General features: G+C 39.0%; 1 protein-coding gene across 5 annotated transcripts in view; it reads left to right on the top strand.

Annotated features, from left to right (window-relative positions):
- Positions 1-25,053, top strand: part of LOC106084619 (uncharacterized) — a 179,906-nt gene extending 154,853 nt beyond the window's left edge. For all 5 annotated transcript variants that reach the window (XM_059363974.1, XM_059363973.1, XM_059363972.1 and 2 more), the window contains 2 exons: positions 23-1,227; positions 23,648-25,053. In XM_059363974.1, coding sequence (XP_059219957.1) covers positions 23-1,227; positions 23,648-24,426 — 1,984 coding nt within the window. In that variant the 3' untranslated portion in view covers positions 24,427-25,053. The remainder of the gene's footprint in view (positions 1-22; positions 1,228-23,647) is intronic.
- The last annotated feature ends 1,392 nt before the right edge of the window (positions 25,054-26,445 follow it).

Here is a 26,445-nt window from a genome sequence, read left to right as displayed (position 1 = left end):
AAACTATTATTTTTATTGACAGTTTTGACTTTCGTCTTCCTTCGGAAGAAAGTAGCAGCGTAGTAGCGGCAAACAGTAGTAGTGCTTTAACTGCCTTCTCCCAGAATTCAAATGATAATTGCAATATAGACACAATGCCGTCTACGTCCGCAAAGATCAGAAAACGACGTAAACGCAATTCACAAGATGGAAAGATGTCTTCAACCGGTTTGAAACGAACACAACCAACATCGACAATAACATCGCAACAGATGGCACAAAACCATAGCCAAAGTATTGATTACAACTTTATGCCACAGGAACAACAACCAAGTACATCATCAGCATTTTTGGCTGGACCATCTATTGCTGAGATTACAGAGCCATTGACGTCCTTAACAATTTTATCTCAACAAGTTCAGCAGCAAAAGATTCGTACAAAAGTTTATGAATGTGGTCACTGTAATGTCAAATATTCGAAGCTCAAAGACCGTAATGCTCATATGGTTGACGCCCACAACTATGTACGTCAAAATAGAAGATTGGTTTGTTTAACAAATGGAATTTCAGTTCCTATAACAGATGTTACACCAATGGGTAGAGCAAGCGGCGGTGGCAATGAAGCTATTTTAGCACCAACCGTTCCAAATTCAGATGGAAGTTTGGGAGATTTTAAACAAGGAATAGTAAAGGTGGAGAATGAAAACAGTCACCGTGATGTCCTAGGTTTTGAACAAATCAGCGCAGATATACGAGCAAAGACGGAAGTTTTTGAGGATGATAAAAGACATTTGTCTTTGGTACAAATTGAACCTTCTTCCGAAGCAGTAGCGGATTCAAAACAATCAAATTTTAAACCCATTTCTCTCACAACAAATACAAGCAAATTAACGACGCTATATCGTATGCTCGTTACGTTCAATATGACGACTTTGAAGCAAAGCCATAGAATGTCTGAGTTCGACGAAAACTCAATAAAATCATCGATATTCTTTTGTTACGTGTGCCGCCAAAATTTCAATTCAGTTAAACTGTACGATGCACATTTAACTGAACATCCGGCAGAGTGCTTTACATGCGGCAAAAAGTTTCAGCGATGGAAAAATTTTTCGCTTCATTTAAAACGACATTTGGGATGGAAGGAATTCGGGTGCACAGTTTGCGATAAGAAGTTCGTGGTGCGCAGTGCGCTGGTAGAACATATGCGAATGCATTCTGGCCTGTCGCCGCTGAAATGTAAAGTTTGCGGTACGTATTAAGTTTTTCTTGTTTTAATTGGCAACGTGGCCGCAAATGGTGCATTTGCTAGCTTATAAGTGCATTTCAGAACAACACTTAACATTAATTCAAAAATCCAAAGGTAATGAACAAAAAATTACTTAATGTATTAACATTAAATTTTTTAACAAGCTTAATTCTCATTGACTGTTGCCCACCAACAACTAAAGTGTGTTTTTTATGAGTTACTAGCTGACCCGGGCCCGCTCCGCTGCGCCTTCTTTTACTTTATATGGAACAAAAGTTTCCTTGGAATATTTATTTTTGACAATTAAAGAGCTTTTAGTGAAATACCATTCTACGAAAATAGTATATCACTTGACTAATTGTTTAACAATATTAGTGCCTTTGTCCGAATCCCATATGATCTTTATTGGTCTACGAATTTAAGTTTGAATGTAAGGTGTACTCCATTCTTAAAAAGTTTATTTCAACCCGCTACTCTCATGATATCTGATTTAGGGGTGTTTTCAGGGGTGAGGTGGTCCCCCAGGCACTTGGCCGTGAAAAAATATCAGCATCGTGCTCTTCTTTCGAAAACCATTTATTTAAACCCCATATTTCCATTGGTTTAGGTTAGTTTACACGATGAGGCGTCCCCCAAACACATGGCCCAAAATAGGTTATCAAATTCGTTTTCTAATCTTAAATACCACATATTGGCATGGTCGAAAATTTTTTACCCTTTGCGGGGTGTTTTGGGGAAGGGGTGATTCCCTAAATAAATGGTCCTAAATTTGAATATCAAATTCGTATTCTACTCCAAAATACTTTTATTTGAGCCCCATATTGCGATAGTTAGTAAAACAAATAGTTTTTGTGGGGTAAGGGTAGACCCCCAGAAAATTGGTCCCGAAAGTGGGTATCAATTCTTGCCCTACTCCCCCAATACCTTTCATTTAAGCTCCTCATTGACATGGTCGATAAATATGCCCGATTTAGGGGTGTTTTGGGGGATGGGGTGGTCCCCCAAACACTAACCCCGGAAAATATATCAGCAACGTACTCTATTGCCATTGGCCTCAAAATTGGATATCAAATTCGTTTTCAAATCTCATTTAAACTCCTTATTGCAAAAGTCAGCAAATATGTCCGGTTTGGGGTATTGGCCCTAAAAACTATAAATATTTAGTTCCACTCTCTTTAAAACCCAAATTGTCTTGGTGAGCAAATACGTCCTATTTGGGGGTTGTTATGGTGGTGGGACGTCCCCTAGACAGTTGGTCCCTAATGTTGATTTCAGATACGTGGTCTACTTCCAAATACCTTTAATTTGAGCCCCATATTTCCATAGTCGGCAAACATGACCGGCTTGGGGGTGTAAAAACCCTCTTATTTGAGCCTCATATTGCAAAAGTCAGCAAATACTTGTGGGGCTGGGGTGGCCCCATAGACACTTTTCCCGAATATTGATATCAGATTTGTGCTTTACTCTCAAAGACCTTTCATTTGAGCCCCATGTGGCTATGGTCGTAAATGTGTGCCCTTTGGGGGAGGTTTTTGGGGAGAGGCGGCCCCCAAACACTTGGTCCCATATTTGGATATCAGATTCTAATTCTACCCTCAAATACCTTTTATTTAAGCCCCATATTCCCATGGTCAGTAAATAAGTCCTGTTTAGGGGTGGTTTGGGGAAGGGGTAGACCCCCAGAAACGTGGTCCCACATTTTGATATCAGATTCGTATTCTACTCGCAAATACCTTTCATTTGAGTACCATGTGGCTATGGTCGTAAATGTGTCCCCTTTGGGGGAGGTTTTTGGGGAGAGGCGGCCCCCCCAAACACTTGGTCCCATATTTGGATATCAGATTCGTATTCTACATTCAAATACCTTTTATTTAAGTCCCATATTCCCATGGTCAAAAATAAGTCCAGTTTGGCGAAGGGGTGGACCCCCAGAAACGTGGTCCCACATTTCGATATCAGATTCGTATTCTACTCGCAAATACCTTTCATTTGAGTACCATGTTGCTATGGTCGGTAAATATGTCCGATTGAGGGGTGTTTTGGGGGTTGGGGTGGTCCCCCTAGCACTTGGTTCGACAAATGGATATCAGATACGTTTTCTTATTCTAAATACCTTTCATTTGAGTTTCATATTGTCGTGATTGGTCTAAATATATGTTTGGTAGGTTTTAGGGTGGGGCAGCCCCCCTAGGTACCCCATCCGAAATTTGGATACCAAATTTTTATTTTTAGGGTACTATATGAGAGCACACAAAATTTCGCTTAAATCGCACCACCCATCTCCCAGATCTGGCGTTTCTGAAATTTAGATATCAAAAAATTTAGTACCCTATTTTCACCACGGGGTCATTATGCACCATCTGTGAACATTTCAAGGAAATCGGTTCAGCCGTTTCTGAGTCTATAAGGAACACACAAACATACAAACAAACAATTGATTTTTATATATAAGATGTTGTTCTGGGTGGCAGAATTTGTTGATAATTCAATAAGTTTTCGAAATATTGAGATGCATGTTTGTTTGGAGGCTATAGTAGCGCAAAGGTTAGCATGCCAAGCGAAAGCTCATTAATAATTTCTAAATATATAGATATATTTCTATTCATTAAAGCGTTAATTTTGGCATCGTATATAAAACGCAAGGCCGCCGTTGCGCAGAAGTTAGCATGTCCGCCCAACGACGAACGCCTGGGTTCAAATCCCGGCGTTAAGATCAGAACAATTTTCGGCGGTGGTTTTCCTCTTACTAATGCTGGCGACATTTGTGAGGTATCTTGCCATGTTAAAACTTCTCTCCTAAGTGGTTGTTGTTGTTGTTGTAGCAGTGTTTTGTGTTCTATCTTTCGTCTGCTTGATTCTGTTGCGTATCCAGATCCAGGAACTCTGCGACTAAGGTGGGGTGCGTCCAGAGGGATCTGGGTCTGAGTCGAGAGGGTTTGGCTGGGTAGTTAAACAGGCGACGTGTGTCGTTTGGTCCCTGGTCACAATCGGTACATACATTATGCACGTTGGCATCAATCCCTCCTCCGTAGGAGTTGAGGCGGCTGCATCTGCTGGATCGTTATTGAACCAGAACTACTCTTGTTTGTCTGGGGAGGTCAATTTCTTTAGATGCTATGGGAGGCGGTCTTCTCCTAGGACTACATAAACCCGGTAGCTACTAACAGCATCTGTTACCGTGTCTGCATGAATGTTGGCTAGGCCCGTTTGATCTAGAGTTTCTCACTTGTAGTGCCTAACCTCACGCTCTAGATCATGTAGACCTACCTTAAGGCTTCTGGGCGGTGGATATCTATTCACAAGATGATAGTTTGGATGGATGGTGGGCTTAGATAGCCTGTAGTTATGTCTTCGCATGGTTGGGATCTTTGTATTCTGATGGAGGTGGTCCACATGAGAACTGAGGAGGGCGGCATCCTGACAAATCTGACCACACTGGCGCTGCATAACTTACCATAGACCGGTCAATTGCTTTGTACGAGTTATTTGAGGACCTTGTTTCGGCTTTTGACTTTATCGCAAATTGCTGAATGGTATGTGGCTGAAGATTTGGTGGCAGATTTCAAGATGTTGAGGTAGATGTTCAACCTATCGCAGATGAGCCTGATGTCATGATCGTACAATCGTCCACATATGATACGATCTCTGTGCCGTCTGGAGGGGGTGAAATGGAGGATAGGTAGAGGTTAAACAGTGACGGTGACATTCGTAACTTCGCCCACGGTATATTGTGATGGCTGTCAATCGGCTCGGAGACTACGAATACGGCGAAAGGCTGTACTCCTTGCCCTGTCACTCTCGGGATGCATAATAAATTGACGGTTGAACAACCTGGCACATCTCTTCGTACCAGTCACGGTTACGTCGCCAAAAGTGACTGAGGTTCAGTCATCCCGTCTACTGGGTTTCGAGAGTGACTGAAGAGTAGACTACTGCTTGCCTAAACCGGTGCCTAAGTTACATTGCTCCAAGTTCTCGAGCCACAAGTTCCGCCTATGTTCGTTGACTAACCTGTTTATATTCAGATTCAGCTCGCTGATTCTGGGTTAGTGGGGTCCGTACAACGAATCCCATCACGCTCGTCTGCGAGTACCACTGCCTGCGCCGGGAAATTGGGCCGCAGTTGGGATATTCGCCTGGCTGGTATAAAGCGGGCGGCTGCGTCGTACATCCAGGGATGGCAGTTCACTGAAGTGGCGATTGGTATACTCTCTGAAGCCAGTCCAATCGGCCTTTTTCTGATAGATAAACGTCCAGCGCCCAGAGGTTATGAAGTCGGGTGGTCGTTCGATGGTGAGAATTATGAGGAGGTGATCTGACCCCAAAAAGATGACTGCTTGCCAGAATACGTCACTCAGGAGATCAGGGGATGCAATGGAAATGTCTGGCGAGCTGCTGCACCTCCTCGTGATCCCAGTGGAGGCATACTCATTCACCGTGCAAAACGTAGAGCCTTCAATCTGCTCTGCCAAAACCATGCCACGCTGGTCGTTACCTAGGAGAGAATGCCATGAAGTGTGATGCGCATTAAAGTCTCCTAGAACCAGACGGTTATGGCCAGATAGTAACCCACTTATGTCGGGGTTGTAGGCTTGGCTATTAAGTGGGACACAGCTACCAACCGGCGGTACATTCACGTTGTATAGCTCTATTTCGGCAGTACCGGACCTGAATGTTATCCCCACGCACTCCATGTAGGGGTCACTAGCGCCAGGCGCAGGCGACATGGTTCTATATTGCACGGAATGGTGTATTACGAAGGCCAATCTCCCATCTCCATTCCTTGAGCGATCCTTACGTAGCACATTGTATCCGTTACAACTGTGCAAGCTGCAAGTGTTGGTCACCTTTGTCTCCTGGATCGCTGCGACTAATATGTTCTTCCAACTCATAAAATCCACAATCTCGTCGATTTTGCCACGGAGACCGTTATTTATTTGCAAAAATTATACACTTTCCGGCACTGGCCTAGTAATACTTGGGCTGGGATGCTGCTATTGCGTATATTGCCGCACTGGAGAGGTCGGGTGGTCACATAGTCCGATGCGAGGACGCAATCCCATGGCAGTCGGTTGTACGTACCGGATTGACCCAATGGAATTCTTCATCGGCAAAGGGGGCCGCCTCAGTGTATAACACACTGCTACAACAACAACAACAACGAGGACGCAGAAGGCAAGGACGACGACGCTTGTGACCCACTGCTGTCTAAGTTCGCACAGCACCTTGCAACATATTCAATATGACTATACTCCCGCAGTGAAGTGAGGCCAGAGCAAGATCGGAAATGTTCCCGCTCCATGCACCGGTTACACTTCACCGAACAGAACCAGGGTCTGGGGTTCTTTTTAATCCCGGCACGGAGCAGAACCGTGCGGAGAAGGCACTTCGAGATGTGCCTCTCCTATGATGAAAAAATTCGAACACGGAGCTCTATCCTGTTATGGAGCGATATGGACCGTACTTGTCATGACTGTTAGAGGTCATTAAAAATTCCACCTTAAAAATTGGATAGTTATAGCGCACTCTATGGCTTAAAAAGTCAAACCGGGCGATGGGTTTATATAGGAGCTATATCAATTTATGGACCGATTTAGATCATACTTAGCATATATTTTGGAAGTTGAAGTAAAAAAAAACGGACAAAATTTCAGCCGAATCGGATAATAATTGCGCCACCTACAGGTTTAAGAAGTCAAATCGAGAGAGCGGTTTATATAAGGTAATGTTTTCATGTTTATACAGTAATGTTTTCATGTTTATACGGTAATGTTTTTATGGGTGTTGGAAGTCGTACCAAGATTTTACGTACAAAATTTCTGTCAGATCGTGTGGCAATCGCGCCTTCTAAATTCGGTTCAAGCCTTAACCTTTGACTTATAAGCAAACAAGATTATTTTCTACTTCCATTTATTTTTGTTTGTTTACGGTAATATTTAAACAAGAATTCAAAACCCTATTTAAGTCCCTTAATGTTAACTTTTAATTTTGGTGTGGTGCTTTTGGGGTAAAGGGGGAGGGTCCGGACATCTTCCGGAAACCGGGAAAATTAACATTTTTTATTCTTGTTTTCCCGGAATTGTGAAAAGCCGGAAAAATTCAAAATCCTATTTAAGTCCCTTAATGTTCACTTTTAATTTTGATGTGGTGCTTTTGGGGTAAGGGGGAGGGTCCGGACACCTTCCGATATCAACAAATTATATAACTTATTGCTCCTTCTAAGCTATGTGGGTATTATATTCCTGAATACTTCTCATTTGAGTCCCGTGCCTGTATCGTCCAAAATGGTATGAGAAGCTTTGTAGTCGGGGTGGCACCCTAGGTAGCTGAACCCAATTTCTAATACCAAATTCTACGCTCGAATACCTTTCATTTAAGTACCATAATGTCTCGATCGGTCAACTTATATCTTTGAGTGGTGCTTTTAGGGTAAATAAAAGGGCCTGGCCCCTTTCCGATATCAACCAATTATAACATCCCTAATTATTTTTCATACCACGCCCCTTTTGTTGGTTTATGTCTGGTATTGTGTCACCACCTTAGTGTCGCTGTATGTTAGCCTTGAAAGCAGTAAAAACCACACAATTGCTTCAAACATTTTTTCAGCGGTAGTTATCCCCTCCTAATGCTGGCGACATTTGTGAGGTGCTATGCCATGTAAAACTTCTCCCCAAAGAGGAGTCGTACTGCGGCACTCCGTTCGGACTCAGCTATACGTTAGGTTAGGTTGAAAAGAGGGTGTAAATATTAATCCACCCCATGCCATTATGGACATACACCTAAGTCAGTAATCGGCTTGTTGTGCACTCTAAATACTAAAAAAAGTAACCTCGAAATAAATCTAATTTAGGTATTGCGTGCTACTTACAAAATCCTTATTTGTTTTCCGTGCCACGTCTCTAAGTTGTTATTGTGTCCTCATTTTAGTGACGGTATCTGTTAGCCGGGCAATGACATAGGAAATCCTTCAACGTCTCATCATCTTCCCACATGCCCTACACATGCTATCACTTGCCGCACCGGTTTTTCGTTGGGTTAACCGAGATTGTTGACGGTAGTCCTCTAGCCTTCATCCTTAATTGTCTGCTATTCTCAGAGAAAGCGTTAAACTCCTTCTTACATTCCAACTTGTGACTTTACCGACCTGGTTCTTATTGTCCTTAAGGCCAGTTTACTGTCCTTAAAGATGTTCACACTCGACGTCTTCGCGTTAGCCCCACAGGACCGCCTGCAGGACCGTATTATGGTCAGGCAGTCTAAAACAGATCTCACTCCCTGGGTTCTCAATGTAGACCCCCAGGCCCACTCTGTTCTCTAACTTTGACCCATCCGTGTAACATGATCTTCCAGATGTCAATACTAGGGTTCCGTCAATCCAAGACTGCCGCTGGAAGCACTGCCGCGCACTCGACCTCAAGTGTCGTCTCAGGTATCCGATCGGAAATCTCTTCCCTTCCCTCCAGGTTTCCTATCGTCTCTTCGATTATACCGCGATGGTATATTCTCTTCCCATTCTCTCATCGCCTTAAGTCTCATAGCCGCAATGGCTTGCGCACATTTAATATGTATGTCTATGGTTCGCATTTTTAGAATAGTCTCCAATGCTCTAGAGGGCGTGGTCCTCATCGCTCAGCCTAAGCCAAGACATGTTCTCTGAACCTGTAGTATAATCCTATTGTTGATCTTTTTCTCCATCGCTGTCCACCAAACTACTGAGGCGTAACTATACTGTTTTTCCACGCTTTTGTAGAGCCCGTGGACTATCCTTGGATTCAGACCCCCATTTCGGGACTATGGCCCGTCTACATAGTGCCCAACATCTGTGAGTCTTCTCGATACGCTCCTGAATGTGACACAATTCAGTTTCTGTCCAAGATCCACCTAAGTATTTGACCTTGTCAGATATCGGAATCGTTCTATCAATTTAATTTCAATTTGGACCACCTTTGTCTTACTCGTAAACCGATTTCAGTTGCCTCAGAGTAAACATTGAGACCCCTAGGTCTTGCACAGTCGTGTGCCATCTGCAGGACCTTTTGGCTCTTCTGCATAGCTGGTGCGGATCCTTACCCCTTAAAAGTATTACACCATTGTCTACATAGCAGTGGTTCAAATCCTCCTTCAATCAGGATCCCTATTGGGTTATTTGTAGTGGTCACCCATAGGAGTGGTAAAAACGGTTTCCCTGTGTGGTGCCTTGTGCCACTTTCTCCCTTATATTTATGTCATGGGACACACAATTTTCCACCTGTTCCTTAGCATATGGTTTGTTTGTCCAGTCGCTAAGGACCGGGTCCACCCGGTACTGGTCTATGGATTAGATCAGTGTATCGGTCCGCACATTGTTAAACGCCCCCTCGATGTCAATGCAAACAGCCAAAGTGTACGTTTTGGCATCGGAGGATGCCAGCTGGAGGATGTCCATCTTTCTCACCAGGTCGAGCTTTGCGCCCTCCCAGGGAGAGTGGATACCTTCGATGAGTTTTTTTGACGGTATCAATTAATTCTGCTGGAGTCTGGAGTCTCCGGGATGCCTGGTTCAGTCTTCCCAGAGTACTTGAAAGCGGGGAGATCTTTTTCTTCTTCAGCGTCTTGGCAGTGTTATACTCTTTGGAAGATTTGATTCTCTTCCCAGCTTCCGGGGAAGTGTCTGGAATGTCAGTTCTATCCCTTCCAGCATCCTGCACATTCGCCCGATTGCGCTGCCGGTGCATACTCCTCTGTCTCCTTCGTCGTGCCCCGTATTGCTTTCTCGGTCTTCTCGTGAGCTTTTACAAAAAAAATATCACAAAAATGTTTTCAATTAAAAATTTAATTGAAAATAAAAATGTTTTCAATTAAAAAATTTATTTAATCAATCGTATTTTAATTGAATCCTGGTTGTTTTTGATTCAATCATTGATTCTATATTATTTTTATTTAATTCTAAACTTTTTTTTTTAATTACGATCGTGATTAAAGTTTTTGAAATTTTCAATTAAAAAATTAATTGGTTCAAAAATTTTTTTAATTGAATCTGAAAAAATTACATATGATTATAAAATGAGCTTGAAAATGTAATTTTTTTCAATAAAACAAAAATGGCATCGACAACTAACTTTTTTCTTTTTTAGTCACTCGATTCATTCACCTATTCATTGAAAACGGATGAATTTATAAAGGAAAACAGCTTTACCGTTGAACGAATCGAGTGACACAAAGAAAATATATTTAGTGGTCTCAAAATGAATGGTTTATTGAGTTAAAAACAACTTTAATTGAATTTTTGAGTCTATCACAAATACAAATTGCGAAATTGTTAATCAATATTACAAATTCCTTTATAGTTCCGATTTCAGCAATTTATTTAATTGAATGTACAAATTTCTTAATTGAACATAGTTTTTAATTTTTTCCGTGTAGAGCTATGGTAAAACGCAGGATACACTTATAAGGTGAGGTCATGTGAACAGCTGAGTACAATTTTTTTATTTTGATTTTGCAATAAATCTTGATTTCAAAAGCTTGTTAACACAGATGTGATTTTATCTAAGATCTTAAACGATTTGTTATTTGATATAACATTCCACACATAAGAAACAAAACGATGTTATAATGATGAAAATGCAATTTTCATTAAAGCAAAAAATATTAATTATTTTCTTTTATTAAATTGGCTAAAATGTTATTTGAGAGAAGCGACAACTTTCAAATAAATTAGTTTATTCAAATAGTAACTGCTTTAAATTGATTTTTGAGCTTATGATAAATCCAAATTACAAAATTGTTAATCAATTATACAAATTCTTTTATAGGTCCGATTTCAACGAATTTTTCAATTGAATGTACACATTTCTTAATTGAACCATGTTCTAAATTTTTTCAGTGATTCACATATGTAAAACTCCTGAAACACGAATTTGAGGTTTAAGCTTTGGTCCATGATCACTCCTTTGAAACAAACACCTCCAAAGTTTTTTTCATAAATGCAGCGGAAAATATAGTTTCCCTTATAAAAGGCACTAAAGCTCCTCCTGATGGCAGGGGGATTTGACGTGGTTCTTATTCAGGAACCATGGGTATGTGGAGGAATGGTTCGTGGACTAAGAATTCAGGGATTTAAGCTACTCAAGGGTACGGGGAATGGGAGACACAGAGCCTGTATTCTTACAAAGAGTAGGCTATATTTTTTTTCTTCCGTCGCGAAGCACTGAAGATTCAGTAGTAGCCAGCCTTGAAATAAGTTTGTCTCATTTCTGACTGGCTTCCATATGCAAACCTTAAGTTGCTGGTTGAAGCCGCTTCTAAAGGGTAGAATAGCCTCATTGTATGAAGTGATGCTAATGCATATCATCAGATATAGGGGAGGTCGGATGTCCACGAAAGGTGTGAGCTGCTTATCGAATATATTATAAGTTGCAATTTGTTATAAAAAGAATAAACCGACTTTTATTACCCGAAACAGGCAGGAGGTACTAGATATTACCTTTGTATCGTAAGATATAAGTGGTAGAATATGTGCGTCTGGGATGCGTTGGATGACCCCAGCTTCTCTGATCATCGTTATATTAGTTTCAGCCTTGGAGAAAATACGGCAGAAGTGGTTCCTCGGCTACACAGAAAAAAGGCGGATTGGGATAAATTTCGACAAAAATTCTGCACGTCTATCCCTTCTTGACCAGAAAAGGAAGTGGAAACTGCGGAGGATATAGACATAGTGGTCAAGCGGAATGAAGCTGAATGACTCGTTTGTTTCTGCACGTCCTAGTGCCAAGCCAAATGGCATACAGTGACCGTCATGGCGACCTGGAGCTGGTTGGTCTAAGGAACGACTGCAGAAAACTCTTCAACAGGGCAAAAGCCACGAGAGTAAGACAAGATTGGGACATCTAAAAAGCTGAGCTAAGAAAATATAAGGGCGAGCAGAGAAAGGCTCAGAACAAATCCTGCGTGGAATTCTGTAGGCTAAGGAAGATTCTGTCTTCGAGACCTATTATGGTGGGGTATACTCAGAAGTCAGAAAGTGTTTGGACAATATCTAATGAGGAAACACTAGAACTACTCGTTGATACACGTTTCCCGTGAAATTCTTCAAAGGACAATGTGGCGCTGAGGTTGTCACTGATATGCATTCGTCGGAGGTAATTGGGGAAATTGTGTCTGAGCCGAAAATCCTTTGGGCAATAAAAGTTTCGACTCCTTTAAGTCGCCAGGCCCTGATGATGTATCACCGGTTGAATTACAAGCTATGTCTGATAGACTGGTTCCTTGGCTTAGTGAGATATACTCTGCTTGTGTCAGGATGTCATATATACCTGTGGGATGGAGGGACACGAAGGTAATTTTCATTCCGAAAGCAGGAAAACCTTACCACACGAAGGCGAACGATTATCGTCCTATTAGTCTGTCATCCTTTATGCTGAAGACTCTTGAGAGGTTGATAGAAACATATCTTAGGTAAAAGATCGTTGGAAATCGCCTGTCTCGGCAGCAGCATGCATATAGTAAGGGTAAGTCCACTGAAACAGCCCTTCACGACCTAGTCGGCTACATAGAGGGTTCTCTCGCTGTCAAGGAATATACAATGGTAACATTTCTTGACATTAAAAGTGCTTTCAATAATGTAAAGCCGACGTAAATCATGAAGGAGTTGAAGTTTGTAGGCATCAACTCTACCGTAAGAAAGTTTATTAATAACTTATTTACTAAAAGATGCATTACGGCAGGCAGAGGAACACCACAAGAAGGTGTACTGTCTCCTCTACTTTGGAATATAGCCATTTACGATTGTCTCTAGAAGAAAAAGGTTTAAAAGTGGTTGCGTATGTTGATGAAGTCGAAATTGCGGTTAGGGGAAAGTTTCTCAGCACTCTAAGGGATAAACTCTAGGAAGCTCTACGTGCATCAGCGAAGTGGACAACCGAAAGTTGTCTAGGCGTAAATCCGTGCAAGACAGAAGTAGTTCTTTTCAGCAGAAGATATAAGTTACCTACTGTGGCACCTGTCTCCTTAGGAGGAAATAATGTTCCATTTACTGAAAGCGCAAAATACCTGGGTGTTTTGCTGGATAGGAAATTGAACTTCAAATCAAACATTTCGGAAAGGGCAAGAAAGGCAACTCACCCTATACACCTGCAATAGAGCCATTGGAAAAAGTTGGGGGTTTTGACCGCGCGTCATGCATTAGGTATATACTGCAGTTGTCAAACTTATACTGTTATATGGTGATGCGGTCTGGTGGACGGCGCTTCAAAAAGCCAAAATTCGTTTTACACTACCAGCATTCTTTGGCGTAGGATAATTTTCTATGACCGAATATTAAGAATCGTCCGGCAATATCCCTTTATCTGTGCACTTATCTGCGAGATAGGTCACCTCCCGCATAAAAAATTAATATTTTCCGGGGTGTAGTTTGAAATTCCTTGCACGACACAATCTGTAAACGCCAGTAAGATTCGTAAGCATATGTTTCTCTAAACAACCAAGTCATTCATATACAAGAATGCTTGATCAGGTTTAAAGCTACTGTAAGCGAAAGCCATCATTCTCCGAAAAGAATTTGGGGCTATTTTCAACAATGATTTGTCGAGAATGACGTAATATTTCTAGATTTTTCTTCCAATGGAATTTGGGGAAATCCCTGCATTAAGTCAAGACAAGAAAAATACTTAGGTATACCAAGTTGATCTAAAATGTCATCGATTCTTGGGAGAGGGAATAGTCTGCTACCAGTTTCTTATTTATTTGTCTATAGTTGATAACTAGTATCCATCTCTTTACGTTACAGTTTTGGAGATATTTCTTTGGTACTAACAGTTACAGTAAGTAAATAGTACTAAGAGTACAACACCACTCTGTTTGTGAGGGTTCCACAATATTATCATCTACGAATTTCTTCAGCTATATAATGGTTCCTAATCCTTAATTATTGCTCATAAAAATGATAAGTACTGACTGTCTCTTATTCTAATCCGAAAATATCAATGTATTAAGAACAAAGTGTGGATTACACCCTACCTGAGCCGCTTTTTGATAAAAATTACTGTAACACTATTCCTGATAGAACCGATTGGAACTATCATATCCCTGGTAATAGAAGTTACATAGACTTATATGCGGAAGTTTCCAAACTAGACGACCATGTAGTCTTTGGGGTGTACTCTACATATCTAGAACTGGTCATATCGAAAAGGTTACCCGACCACTTCAGTGTGTATCAAGCGGAGATCCTTGTAGTTAAGGAAGTGGTGGAATGGCTAAGATATAATGTCATAACGACGATTGCCATAATTATCTTCTAAGACTGCCGGGCAGCCATAAAATCCCTGGAGAACGTATTTCTGAACACAAAAACTCGCCCTCTTTGAGAACCTGTCTGATTTAGCGGATGTGAATATTCGCAAGTTGTTAGGCTTCTTAAAGCGATCTGAATGGATCAACGGTAGGAACTAGAAGGCACCTTCCTTCTTCTGTTACTGTGGATTTGCATTGGGCGAAAACGTCTAAGTGAGTCTGATGACATACTGCCACTTAAACCAAACCTAACCTATTATAAAAGAAACACTAGCGAGGCCGGTTCAGGTCTAGCTATCAGCATAGACTAATAGTAATTAATATATCTTTTTAAGTAATTATGAATTACATACATTGTCGAAGAAACCCCAGAAAAACATTTATCTGTAATATGTTATAATTAGACAGATGCTTAAGACGCCGCAATGCCATTAATATGCATCTTTTGATCATAAATAAAATTAGAAATGCTTCTAGAAATTTAAAAAGCGAGTCGAAAGACTGTTTTAGCTTTATCTCCTATATATAGGAAGTATTTTTAAAAATTTTGAGTGGGTAGACTTTTTGAGAAACGGACAGTCATAATAGTGCTGTTGGGTCTTTCCAAAGGGTCCGAGTCAATTAAAAATGGTGGAAAAAAACGTATTTAGACAACTAAATTTTTTCTTTTTGTCTTTTTGCCCGTAGCCGCAACATGACCAATGAGAAAGCTCCCTTAGTGGTCGTTGCAATTTGTCTAGCCACAATTTCCAGAGGCATAAGATGTAGAATTAAATTTAGTGCATCAGATGGTGTCGTCCTCAGTGCGGCTGTGTATACAAACAAGCCATCCTTTGGATCCGGTTGACTATTGAAGAGTAGGTGGGCTTTTGAAGCGCCATCCACCCGACCACAACACCATATAGCATTATAGGTCTGACAACTGCAGTATATATCTAATGCATGACGTGGGTCTAAATCCACAACTTTGGCCAATGGCTCTCTTGCAAGTGTATAGGGCAAGAGTTGCCTTGCCCTTTCCAAAATGTTGGATTTGAAGTTCAATTTTGTGTCCAGCAAACACCCAGCTATTTTTCACTTTCTGTAAATGGTGCATTTTCTCCTCCCAAGGAGACAGGTGTCACTATAGGCAACTTGTATCTCCTGCTGAAAAGAACTCTTTCTGTCTTGAACGGATTTATACCTAGACCACTTTTGGTAGCCCACTTCGCTGTTGCTCGTAGAGCTTCCTAAAGTATATCTCTTAGAGTGCTAAGAAACTTTCCCCTAACCGAAATTGCCACGTCATCAGAATACAATAAATAGCTATATTCCAAAGTAGAGGAGACAGTATACCTTCTCGAGGTGTTCCTCTGCTGGCCCATCTTTTTAGATCTACAAATCCCAAGCCTGCCTTAATGCATATTTTAGTAAGAAAGCTACTAATATTCTTTAACAGCGAGAGAATCCTCTATGTAGCCGACTAAGTCGTGAAGGGCTGTTTCGGTGGATTTGCCTTTACTATATGCATGCTGCTGCCGCGACGGGCAATCTCCAGGGATCTTTGCCCTTAGATATGTTTCTATCAACCACTCAAGAGTCTTCAGCATAAAGGATGACAGACTAAAAAGTCGGCAATCTTTTGCCTTCGTGTGGTAAGGTTTTCCTGCTTTCGGAATGAAAATGATCTACTTGTCCCTTCATTCCCCATGTATATATGACATGCTGATACAAGTAGAGTATATCTGCCTAAGCAAAGGAAACAGTCTATGAGACACAGCTTGTAATTCGACTCAATTAAAGCAGTCGAAATTTCTTATCGCCCAAAGGATTTTCGGCTCAGTCACAATTTCCGGAATAACCTCCGACGGATGCGTACGAATGACAACCTCTTGTGGCGCCACGTTGTCCGTTAGAGAATTTCACGGGAAATGTGTATCAACGAGTACTTCTAGTGTTTCCTCACTATATATCGTCCATACATTCTGTGACTTCTGAATATACCCCACCATAATAGGTCTCGAGGACAGAAGCTTCTGTAGCCTATAGGCCTCAGATGTATCCTGCAAAATTGTACCCAGGATTTTTTCTGAGCCTTTCTTTGCTCGTTCTTATATTTTCTTAACTCAGCCTTTAAGATGTCCAATCCTGTCGTGCTCTTGTGGTTTTTGCTCTGTTGAAGAGTTTTCTGCAGTCATTCCTTAGACCAATCAGCTCTGGGTCGCCATGGCGGTCGCTGTTTGCCCCTTGGCTTGGCACTAGGACGTGCTGACACAAGTGAGTCATTTAGGAACTTCGTGATCCGCTTGACCACTATGTCTATATCCTCCGCAGTTTCCACTTCCTTTTCTGGTCTAGAAGGGATAGACGTGCAGAATTTGTGTCGAAATTTATTCCATCCGCCTTTCCTCTGTTTAGCCGAGGGATCACTTCCTACAATGAGGCTCTTCTATACTTTAGAAGCGACTTTAACCAGCAACTTAAGGTTTGAAGTCGGCATCTCTGAATCGTGTGCCATATATAGGGAAGCCAGTCAGTAATTAGACTTATTTATTTCAAGGCTGGCTACTACTGAATCTTCAGTGCTTAGCGACGGAAGAAGAAAAAAATATAGATTACTCTTTGAAAGAATACAGGCTCTGTGTCTCCCATTCCCACCCTTGAGTAGCTTAAATTCCGGAATTCTTAGTCCACGAACCATTCCTCCTCACACCCATGGTTCCTGAATAAGAACCACGTCGAATCCCCCTGCCATTAGGAGGACCTTTAGTGCCTTTTATCCTTCATTATAAGGGAAACAATATTTTCCGCTGCATTTATGAAAAAACTTTGGAGGTGTTTGCTTCAAAGGAGCGATCATGAAGCCAAGCTTAAACCTCAATTTCATGCTTCAGTAGTTTTACATATGTGAACTATATCCAGAAAAAATTTAGAACATGGTTCAATTAAGAAATGTGTACATTCAATTAAAAAATTCGCTGAAATCGGACCTATAAATGAATTTGTATAATTGATTAACAATTTTGTAATTTGGATTTATGATAAGCTCAAAAATCCATTTAAAGTGGTTACTATTTCAATAAACTAATTAATTTGAAAGTTGTCGCTTCTCTCAAATAACATTTTAACCAATTTAATAAAAGAAAATAATTGATATTATTTGCTCTAATAAAAATTTATTTTTTTATTAAATTAAATTGCGGATAAAAGTTGTAATATATTGCTTTAAAATAGTTATTTTTAAGTTTATATTTTCAAAAGGACAGAAAAAAATGCTTTTCTTTTGTGAACCTCTTTCATCGTTTTGGATATCGTCTATAAAAAGTTTTGGTATTTTGCGCACAATGCCACGAAATCTAGATCCTCATGAAGGAATACTGCATTTGGTATCTTCCGTCATCAGCGTCGTTTTCCAAGCCAAATAGCCTCTATAGGGTTAATAAGAAATTAAAATAAAAAAAATAATAATTAAAAATACCACGTCTACCTATTTCCATGTCCTCAAATTTGTTTCGTTTCGAATGTACCTATTTCATTTGTTCACATTCTAATTTTTTCTGCTATTTCTTACACTTTTTAAAAGAAATTGTTTTTACTTAACAATTATTATTTAGTAAGTTATTTTATTTTATTGAGAGATAAATAAAAACCACTAGCCCACGAGACTTTGTGTCTGCATACGAAAGAAACTAGACATTTATTTGGCTCATTCGTAATTTTTCGCATTACATATGTGTGAAAGAGGACACAACAGAACGCAGAAATATATACTCAAAATTTGTATTATTAAATAACAATTTAATTTGTACAATTAAAAATATGTTCAACGTCCTCTGGTAGACTTCCAAGCAAAAATGCCACAGCTTTGTATTCTCCAATTTCCTCACCCGTCGTTCAGTCGATCCACAATATTAACAAATCCCGTAGTGTGTTCTTCCAGTGTTTGACTTCCGTTCATCCTCTTCGTTGAAAGTTGACGAAGCAAATTTACTTTATTTGTGAGATTCGATTTCTCATGATGATTTTTCAAGACAAATCAGCGAGGGCCACAACCTGCACCGTGAATTTGGACCAAAACGTGGGACTTTTTTGCAATTTGTTGTTGTTGTTGTTGTAACCACATTTTCCTGTGGAGGTGGCGATCCTCGTCAAGCTCCAGTAGGTGAGCAATCTCGTTCCGGTCCAAAGGACTGATCGCCGCGTGAACAGGGTGGCCATTGGTAAAGGCACCAATAACTCGCCTTGTCATATCGAGCATCGTAGGCACTCAGTATTTGTGCAAGAGCCGTTGCCACCCGACCTCTCACTGAGACTCTTCGCTTGATACCGCTGATCGTCCGCGACTGCAGTTACACCTACTCCGGATAGAGCATTCCACTATCCGCAACCTGTGAACGCGTACGGTAGCTCGCAGCTAAGCTTCTCGTGACAGCAATGAACACCATAAAGATCGGACCTCAAGTTCCAGCTTGTATGGTGCTCACAGCTATCCCGTGCCGGGTTCTATTTATAATAGGCTCAAAAATTCAATTAAAGTGGTTATTAACTCAATAAACCATTCATTTTAAGTTTGCAATTTCTTTTAAAGAACATTTTTACTCTTTTAATAAAAGTAAATAATTGATATTTTTCACATAAATTATAAATAAAAACCCTTTATTGCATTGGATTAAACTGCGAATAAAACATGAAATATATTGGTTAATTACATTTTTTCTTAATGGTCCCAGGCTTCTAAAAAAAAGAAAAATTGTCGAATGTAGGTGAAAATATAATATAAAAATGCACGATAGAGTGCCACCTATATGTGTAATTTAAAATTATAATACAGAAAATCCAATACAAAAAATCCTAATGCAGAAAATCCTAATACAAAAGTAATAACAACCAAATGCAAATATGGGAAAATTCTAATACAATATAAAAAAAGGTTTCAGCCCACTATTTGCCAGTTGGCCACAGTGGGCCATTATCTCTGCAAAATGGGGCATCCTATATATAAATGACCAAAATTTCCCAAAAATGGCCAATATCTTGGTTTCTTAAATACTTAGGGCTCCAAATTGAATAGATTCGGAAAGAGCGTGGTCTATATTATATTTCCTGTATACGGTTTCAGCCCACTATTACCCAGTTGGCCACAGTGGGCCATTATCCTGGAAAAATGGGGCATCATATATAAAAATGACCAAATTTTGCCAAAAATGGCCAATATCTTTGTTGTTTTGATACTTAGGCCTCCAAATTGAACAGATTCGGAAAGAGCGTGGTCCATATTATATTTCCTGTAAACGGTTTCAGCCCACTATTTCCCAGTTGACCACAGTGTGACTATTTTTTCTTTTGAGTGATGAATTAAATTCGACATCCATATTTCTTTTACGACTTGTATTAGGTTGCCCAAAAAGTAATTGTCGGTAATATAGTAGTAATATAGTCGGCGTTGACAAATTTTTTCAACGGCTTGTGACTCTGTAATTGCATTCTTTCTTCTGTCAGTTATCAGCTGTTACTTTTAGCTTGCTTTAGAAAAAAAGTGCGCGAAATTTTGTTTACATTTGTTTGTTTGGCGTCAATTTTAATATGGGTACCACATGTATTGAAAGAAATTCATTTAACAAACCGAATCAACGCTTGTGATATGCACCTAAACGCAATGAATTCGATCCGTTTTTAAAACGAATCATAACTGGAGATGAAAAATGGATTGTTTACAACAACGTAAGTCGAAAACGATCATGGTCCAAGCATGGTGAACCAGCTCAAACCACTTCAAAGGCTGATATCCACCAAAAGAAGGTTATGCCGTCTGTTTGGTGGGATTGAAGGGTGTGGTATATTTTGAGCTGCTTCCAAGGAACCAAACGATTAATTCGGATGTTTACTGTCAACAATTGGACAAATTGAATACAGCCATCAAGGAGAAGCGAGGTGTCATATTCCACCAGGACAACGCTAGACCGCACACATCTTTGGTCACTCGCCAAAAACTGAGTGAGCTTGGCTGGGAACTTTTGATGCATCCACCATATATAGCCCTGACCTTGCACCATCAGACTACCATTTTTTTCGATCTTTGCATAACTCCTTAAATGGTAAAACTTTCGGTAATGATGAGGCTATAAAATCGCACTTGGTTCAGTTTTTTGCAGATAAAGGCCAGAAGTTCTATGAGCGTGGAATACTAAATTTGCCAGGAAGATGGCAAAAGGTTATCGAGCAATATGGCAATTATATATTTGATTAAAGTTCATTCTAAGCTTTATTAAAAAATGCATTTACTTTCTTTTAAAAAATCCGCAATTACTTTTTGAGCAACCCAATTTTGATTTTTTAACAATTTCATTAATTTTTCGTCATATTTATGTTTGAATTTCTTTTTTTTATATTAAAATTTTTCCATATTTGCATTTGGTTGTTATTACTTTTGTATTAGGATTTTTTGTGTTAGATTTTCTGTATTATAATTTTAAATTTCACATATAGGTGGCGCTCTATGGTGAATTTTTATATTATAATATATTTTTACATACATAATTATCGATTCCATTTTGAGCCTCCCTTCTTGTCGGCGATGGTGGTTGTGAACATCGTGTTGCATATGTGTGAAAGGGAACACAATACACATTATAAACCATTAAATAACAATTTAATTCGTACAGTTAAAAATATGTTCACCGTATATCTTTTTTACCAATCCCTTGCCTTGTTATTCAAAAAATATCGAATTTCTATGTCAAAAACAATTAAAGCAATTAACATCTTTGTTGAAAAGATTTGTATAAGTCAATACCATGCTTATCGGTCAAATTTAGGTCTATATTTTTTCTGTGTATCTAGGCAGTACCGGACTTGACTGCTATTCCCATACATTCCATGTAGGAGTTACGAGCACCCGGCACTGGCGAGATAGGTCTAAACCATACACAGGAAAAAAATCGCAAACAAATTTAATAGAAAATAAAATCGTTTTCATTTAAAAAAAATTATTTGAAAATTTCAATCCATATTTTAATTGAATTTTTTTCCAAAACGGTGCTTGAAATTATCATTTTCATGATTGAAGCAGTTTCAATTGAAAAGTTAATTGATTCAATTAATTTAGTGATTGAAACCGGTTCCTTATTGTTTCTTTGTTATGGGGATTTCGATTGTACAACAAAGTGCAGCACATTTTCGACATGTTGCACTGAAATCCAAAGTTTGTGATTGTTTGTCCAAAAAAATGTAACCCCACAACCGGGATTTGTGATCGTTAGTAATGGTGTTGCCTTTAGAGAGTGGAAAAATATTGCATTTCTGTCGCACGTAAAATCAGCGACTATCATTCAAGCAAATTTTGTTTGAAAATAATAAAAATAATAAAAATAAATAGGTAAAGAAAAATGGAAATAGAAAACGCGTTTTATTTAGCTAACGGCATATTAGATGCATGGCTAGAAAGTTCTTCATCAGAAGACAAAGATGCGATTTTTACCATAGTATTTGATCGAAATGACTACAGTTGGACTTATGTTCGATTGAAAATGCAAAAAGTGTAACACTATGAGAGGGTTGGGGCGACATTTGCAAAATGTTGTCCCATATAAGTGCAACACTAGCGTAACATTTTTTTTCAGTATCGAAATCACTATTAGTCAGCTTTGTCTCCTGAACCGCTGCAACCAATATATTCAGTGCGACTATACTACCGTAATGACATAAGGCCAAATCAAAATTGGAAATGCACTCACTCCATGCACCGATTACACCTCACAGACACTGCCCGATGATGGAAGCGGTACAGGCAAACCGAACAGAACCATGGTCCGGGATTCTTTTCAATCCCGGCACGGACCAGAATCTTGCGGAGAAGACAGCCTGTCTTACACAGAAAAAATTCAAATAGGCTTCAATCACGCATTTAATTAGTCCAATTAATTTGTTAATTGAAACTGCTTCAATCACGAAAATGATAATATCAATCACCGTTTTTAAAAAATTAATTGAAAAAAATTTCGGATGACGGGTGGGTGTCGTCGAAGCGGTGTATTTTGCATTGAAGCGGCAGCACATGGCCGATGAAGGACTCCATCGGGTTAATCCGGCACGTAGACCCGGCTGCCATGTTATTGCTACAGATTTGTCAAAGTGTGAGTCATATGCGTCTTTGAAATCTCCCTCCCTTTATATTGTAGGGGATAAAATAGACTTCAAATGAATTTACTTAAGCAACCTATTTTAAAATTTTTTAAGATCCGATTAAAAAAAAATTGTTGAATCTATTAAGTTTTTAATTAAAAACTACAAAATCACAATCGTGATTGAGACAATTTTCAGATCATCATCAATCAACTTTTTAATTGAAAATGGTAAAAATTTGAATCACGACTGTAATTGAAAAAAATGTATTCAATTAAACAATTATTGAAATATTATATGAAAAATTTTTAGCGGTTCTGTTCTCTGTGTATGACGAAAAAGGACGAGCACGTACACTGAGTCGACAGCCCTTGCCGATGAACGACTCCATCGGGTCAATCCGATACTTACAAGCGGCTGCCATGGGCTCAGCCTGTATTGTCCATTTTACATAGTTTTTATGAAAATTTAAATCTCATATTCTTTTTTAAATTGTGTTGGATTTTGGAACATGCGTTCAATAATTTCCCAAATTTTCATTCAATAACAAAATACATACCCAAAAAGGAAAGATTTCAAACGATTTTGCTCGTTTACGTGTGCGGTAATTCGGCCCTAGCTCTAATCGACAAAATGATTTTAAGCATAAAACATAAACAGTCAACGGAAATATAATAATTATAATCTTGATATTCATACAAAAGGAAATCACAATTGCAACGACAATCCCATGGCAGCCGGTTGTACGTAACAGATTGATCCGATTAAGTCCTTCATCGGCAGCGCAATTGCAACAGCATGAGGTGACTATGAGCACCACATGGGTTAGAACTCTAAGCTCCGATCATAATTGTGGAGTTGGAAATTGTTTGTAAAGAGTGTTTCAAAACACGGCTAGTGATTGAGCCAAATTCTTTTGTTGCATCTTTAAGTTAGTTATATCATTACAGATGTGTATTATCATTCATATATTTGTTCTCTTTTGTATCTTAGAGTTAGTTTGAGCATAATGAAAGTGTATTAATATATTTTTTCTCTTATTTTTCACAGGTAAGCACTTCAAACGCTATTCCAATTTAACACAACATCGTAAACGGCACACGAAACAGGTAGTACGACGAAAAGAATATGTGTGTTACTGCGGTGAGGTGCTGCCGTCTAAAGCTCGCTTTTTGTGGCATAAAGAAACTCATGATTCGAAGCCAAAATGTTGTCCCCATTGCTGCGACCGATTTGTGCACGTTAACTCTCTAAGACGCCATATACGACTTGCTCATTCGGAAAAATTCGACTATACTGAACCGAAGGAGTGCCCGATTTGTAAGCAGATATTTGCGAAAGCTTCTATGAAAGCTCACATGGCTACCCATTCCACTGATACTCAATATGATTGTGCTATTTGTAATAAATCGTTCTCAACCAAATGGAATTTAAAAATCCACTCTTGGGTACATGCCAATCGTACCGCGAAACCATTTAAATGTGAACACTGCCCCAAGGCGTTTGTTCGCGAAGTTGACTTCAAAAACCACATGAACTCGCATAAGCAAATAAAGCCGTATACATGCGAAGTATGCGGCTGTAAGTTCATACGCAAATATAACTATATGCGCCACAGGCGTGAGCACCATGGCAATAAAAAATACACCTGTGATCTTTGCAAGAAATCTTTCCATCGCCATTACTATCTTATAGAGCACAAACGGATTCACACAGGCGAAAGGCCTTTCCAGTGTACCATATGTGGTAAAAGCTCCACAACCAAAACAAATCACAATAAACACTTAAAAATACATCATTCGCGTGATCCATTTACAGTTGAAGTATAGACAGCTCTATGGCTTCTCACATTGAATGTGCTTTTTTTTTCTTTTTAATTTTGCTTTTATATTTAGGTTAGAAAACATTTAATTCTATTCGAGTAAAAGCGAAAAAATTATAGAGAACATTTCAAATAATTATAAGTATGTTCGTGTAATCAAAAATTTGTGCAAATTTACACAAATTGTTACTGGAAGTCGTTCGCGTACTTTATTTGCCAGCAGAAGATAGAATGAGAGTGCGTGAGAGCGAGCAACATTTTAAGAGTTCGGTAATTGAGAGCTTGCAAATTTCTACTGGTGGTTTTCCCCTGTGGAAATGTGCAGCATAGAACAGCTATTTTTTGAGAGACTAAAGCTGTTCTTACTCCCCTGCAAATTGCTACTGGAAAAGTGCGCGAATAGACCTTATGTGTGAGTGTGAATGTTATTTAATAAATTTCTGACAGGATAAAAAGGGTAAACCATCAGATGTCTTACCTATAATTTACCCTTTATCTTCTGCTATTCGACGTATATATTTTTGAAATAATAAAATTGTAAAACCTATTTTTAAGCCACGTTTGCTTTTTGTATGTCGCGATTTACAAATAATAAATACATCGATGCCTCAATTCGATATTATGCTAAGTTAAATACCTTTTTAAATTCGTAATGCATTTCTTTCTTGGTTTATTTCTACTCACGCCTAATGAACATTATAGTCTTACACCGGCATTTACAAAAGTTTATGTAGATTTGAAAGAGGTTTATTTGACAGATTTCCTTTATGGAACTGTCAAATAAACATTTTTAAAGTCTTCATTAAATTTTGTCAAAATATTCCTCGAAACAAAGTACGTTGACGAAGCATACTATGAAATTAAGGTAGCAGCTATCAATTGGGAGAAGGTGGAAAAAGTGAGTTGACTCAAAACGAGGCGATTTATTTCGTTTGCCACCATGTGCAATGCAATCTTTAATTGTAATCTTACACAAATACCATGTGGCATCAAAGTAATATTAAATAACTTATACGGATATTTAGGTATAGACTTAATACATAATGTTAGGAATCCTACGCTTATTTAATTATGTTTGGGTAAGAAAGCAAACATTTAATGGATGATTGAATGGCTGTCTTCATTTCTATTCATATGTATTTTTTAGTATCAATTGTAGTAGAAGCATCAAATGTATATAAATATCTCAACATTTAATCAAATTTGTATGCAGTTTCCACATTTTAATTTGTTTGAGTTATTAAATATTTTTATAATCCAATTGTTGTATATCTATTCATTTTGTGCCTCCGAAGTAATTTGAACAGCGTCCTAAATGTTGGTTTTCACGAATATATGACTAAAATGTAGTTTTTAATGCAAATGCAGGTTTTTTTAAATGTAAATTTTCAGAATTAAATTAAATTGATTGTTGTTGTTCTTGTAGCATTGTGTTGTACACTGAGGCTGCAGCTCTTGCCGATGAAGGAATCCTTCGGGTCAATCCGGTACGTACAACCGGCTGTCATGGGATTGCATTAAATTGGTTGCATAGTGATATGTGATGCTCACATGAACATTTCATTTTTCCTCTTCCTTAAAAACACGTAAACAAAGTGCTAACACGAATTCCTTGTTGTAAAGGACTTCTCTAGTTCTACATCACAAATTATAAAATTTTGACGCTGCCTTCGCTTGAAAATCTTACGTTGTTTCAAGCGGTGAAGGGAAAATTAAAACCAAGAGCATACTCGAGCACAAATTGCTTGTGTCAGAGGTCCTTAATCCTACCTCTGTTTGGTATATTTGATTTCATTTCGTTATATTCATCAATTGTAAACAACATTGTATAAAATCCGAATTCCCTTATGGAAGTTTTATTGTTAAAATCCGTGCTTATATGATAAATGATGATAATAGATACTCTTGATCTTGAGCCCACTACTGAAGTCTGGAAAGGACCCGAATTTAGGTGCCAAATTTGAAAGCGCTTACACGTTCTCCCCACACGTCACAGCAATTTGCGACAAAGCCCTCAAGTCACGTG

This window comes from Stomoxys calcitrans, chromosome 2 (genome assembly GCF_963082655.1).
Source record: "Stomoxys calcitrans chromosome 2, idStoCalc2.1, whole genome shotgun sequence".
In the NCBI taxonomy this organism is placed as follows: domain Eukaryota; kingdom Metazoa; phylum Arthropoda; class Insecta; order Diptera; family Muscidae; genus Stomoxys; species Stomoxys calcitrans.
The sequence above is the reverse complement of the archived record's forward strand: the minus strand, read 5'-3'. Positions and strand labels throughout refer to the sequence as shown.